At 37.5% G+C, this 3,253-nt stretch overlaps 1 protein-coding gene across 1 annotated transcript; it reads left to right on the top strand.

Annotated features, from left to right (window-relative positions):
* Window positions 1-643: 643 nt before the first annotated feature.
* SETH3 (Sugar isomerase (SIS) family protein) lies at window positions 644-2,795 on the top strand. Its single transcript, XM_087326475.1, has 3 exons — window positions 644-1,375; window positions 2,097-2,320; window positions 2,552-2,795. Exons 1-3 carry the CDS (start codon window positions 674-676, stop codon window positions 2,706-2,708), a joined length of 1,083 nt encoding a protein of 360 aa, XP_087182601.1. The 5' UTR covers window positions 644-673; the 3' UTR covers window positions 2,709-2,795.
* The last annotated feature ends 458 nt before the right edge of the window (window positions 2,796-3,253 follow it).

Raw genomic sequence — 3,253 nt, forward strand, 5'->3', positions numbered from 1 at the left:
GAAATCTCACATAACACTTTGCTATTAAAATGCCATCTTAAACCAAATTTCATGATTTTACCCTAAATTTTGTTAGCAAAATGCAATCACAACTAAATCTCCTGAATTTAAAAAATACTTGCAAACCAAAATTAATTATCAAAATGTAATAATTACATGTCAATTTTGATCCGCCTACAAAATGTGTAATTCCAAAAATATCCACAAAATCAAATATATCTATCGACTCAACAAAATATCTAATAATGCACAAGGTAACCCCATATCCTAATGATGAAGACGATTGATCAACCCAATGAACAAGAAAGAAAAGAAAGACTACACTGTTAGGTACAAAGGACCCAAAGAATCGCTTAAGTGAAGAAATTTGTGTTTGAAGGGTATTCTAGTAAATAGGGCTTGTAGATTTGAGTGTATAATTACTTGATAAAGTGTATTATTTTGGACATAGGGGTAGTTTGGTAAATTTGGAACTTCCAGGGGGGGGATTCTGGTAAATAGACGAACTTCCAAGGGGGGTATCTTGGTATTTATCCCTAGAATTTACATTAGGAGAAAGAGATGGGTATTTTGTGTAAATATAGAAAACTTCTTCTTCTCCTTCTCCTTCATCGTATAGTCAGTCACTGCGTGAATGTGAATGTATGTAACTGAACGCCAGCTCTTCTTAGCTATGGGAGCTTTACCTGCAGATCTTGCCCTGACTTCTTCTTCTTCTTCTTCTTCTTCTTCTCTTTCCTCCTCACCCACGTATGTTTCTTCTCCCTCTTCCTCCCCTCAGGATTTCTTCTCCGTCTCCCAGCTCAAGCTTCTGTTCAGTGAACAGCAGAAGTTCCTCGACTTCTTCTTCACGCACCTCGACTACGCTCAGGTCCACGCATTCACACAGCTCTGCTTCCATTGCAGAGGATCGATCTTCTTCTCGGGTGTAGGGAAGAGCGGATTCATTGCGCAGAAGATCTCTCAGACGTTGGTCTCTACAGGAACGAAAGCTTCGTTCCTCAACCCTACTGATGCTCTCCATGGTGATATAGGGATTGTTGGACCTCGAGATATCGTCGTTCTCCTTAGTAAAAGTGGATCTACAGAAGAAATCCTTCGTCTTGTCCCTTGTTCCAGAGCGAAAGGAGCGTATTTGGTAGGGATAACGTGTCTCAAAAGCTCTAATCTCGGCAAGATCTGCGATCTTCACGTCTGTCTCCCTCTAGAGAGAGAGCTTTGCCCGTTTGATCTTGCTCCTGTTACTTCAACGACCATTCAGATGCTATTTGGAGATACGGTGGCCATAGCTCTCATGCAAGCGAAGAATATGACCAAAGAACAGTATGCACTTAACCATCCCGCGGGAAGAATCGGCAAACGTCTGATTCTTAAGGTGTGAGAGAAAGAGAGAAAGTCAATAAACTGCAGAGAATTTACGCTTTTCTACGGTCTATGTTCTTTTGGATCCTTGTATAAACTTTGTCTGTATATTGTTTGAATCAGTGATCAGGCAGAAATATCCGGAATTGTGTTCCATATTCTGATTTTAAGAATGTACAGATGCATTATAACAGCATATAACCATGGTGAAATGACAAGTAGATATACAATGCAGATAATGCATTTATCGAAAGAGTAGATATCTTTAGCGTCTTGCAGAAGACAAGGATAGATAGATAAAGAAATTGACAAGTCTTGTTTTATCTCATAGATCTTTAACACATAAAACTGTTGTTTCTTTCAAAGTAAAAGCCATATTTCTGATCTGTTTCCCTTTGATGTGATCTGAGAATTGGAATTTCAGGCTCTGGATTCCTCCTCCTGATGCATTTGCACATATGTATTTTCATATGCGCTAGGTTTACAATCAACAGAAAAAGTAGAGCTACTCATGATATGTACACATTTGCTTAATGAATCTTCATTCATTCTATGATTGTTCTATAATTGCACATAGCACAGATTGACTCCTAGGTGTCTGCATTGAGTTAGTTTGACATGATGATGGCTATACCATTGATGATAGCAAACTGTGATGTGGGGTTTTTCTATATTCTGAAAAATAACTTAACATTCTTCCACATTTGGTTAAGTTCTGTTTTCATTACTTATAGGTTCATGATGTGATGAGGAAAGAGGATGGAGTGCCAATTTGTAAAGAAGATGACCTTATAATGGAACAACTTGTGGAACTTACTAGCAAAGGATGTGGTTGCTTGATTGTGGTGGATGAGCATCACCATCTTATTGGTACCTTCACTGATGGTGACCTTCGTCGAACTCTTAAATCCTATAGTGAAAAGATATTCCAGCTCACCATTGGCAAAATATGCAACAGGTTATGATTTCTATATAGCTGGTTTATATCCAAAGCTAATAGTTTCCAGTTCAGATCTAATGGTACTCACTTAAAATCTTCATGGTTTTCAGTCAAAAGCCAATACCAAAAATTAGTATTACAGTTTTGTACTTAAAAGTCTAAGTTTTTTGCTCCAAATCTAATGGTTTTTGCTTCATAGTCGAAATTTTCACTTGAACTATAATAGTTTCTCTCTTTGATTAATGGCAGGTCTCCCAGATCCATAGGTCCGAATGCCATGGCAGTGGATGCCATGGAGAAGATGGAAGGGCCTCCCTCACCAGTGGCCTTCCTCCCTGTGGTGAATCATGAAGGTGTAGTCATTGGCATTGTTACTCTTCATGACCTTGTATCATCTGGTTTGTAATATTTTGTCACTAACATCTCACAACATTCCATTTATTTCCATTTTTTGTACACATTTTTTTGTATGAATGCCCACTATATTTTATTATCATCATGGGTTTTCTTAAACTGAAGAAAATAAACTCTATTCTTCTATAGTATGATGTTGAAGAATCGATATTTGCATTAAATCTGTCTCAGAAACCCAAATGGACACATGCAACATAGTGAATTAGATTTAAAACATGATTACCGCTTCATATTTTTTTAGGGCAGCATGTGTTCATCGCAAAAGTCTTCATAATTTCATTGGATAAAGATGATGTGCACTGGCAAATTCCTTATAAAATATGGCTTCATAAAATTGAGACTGATATTTCCACAACATGTGGTCAAACGATAGCATCCAATAGAGGGGCAGTATTGTAGATGTAAGTATGTCTCCAAACCAGTTATGGAACAATGATACCATATGCTCTATGTGAGAGAATTGCAAGTAATAGATGGGAAGGATATATCATATTTGTGAATATGATTCTGTCTGGGAACTTGAACATAGTAGAAATG

The sequence above is a fragment of the Azolla caroliniana genome, unplaced genomic scaffold (genome assembly GCF_043228905.1).
Source record: "Azolla caroliniana isolate FFs.n. ecotype wild unplaced genomic scaffold, voAzoCaro1.0.p SCAF_10, whole genome shotgun sequence".
In the NCBI taxonomy this organism is placed as follows: Eukaryota; Viridiplantae; Streptophyta; class Polypodiopsida; order Salviniales; family Salviniaceae; genus Azolla; species Azolla caroliniana.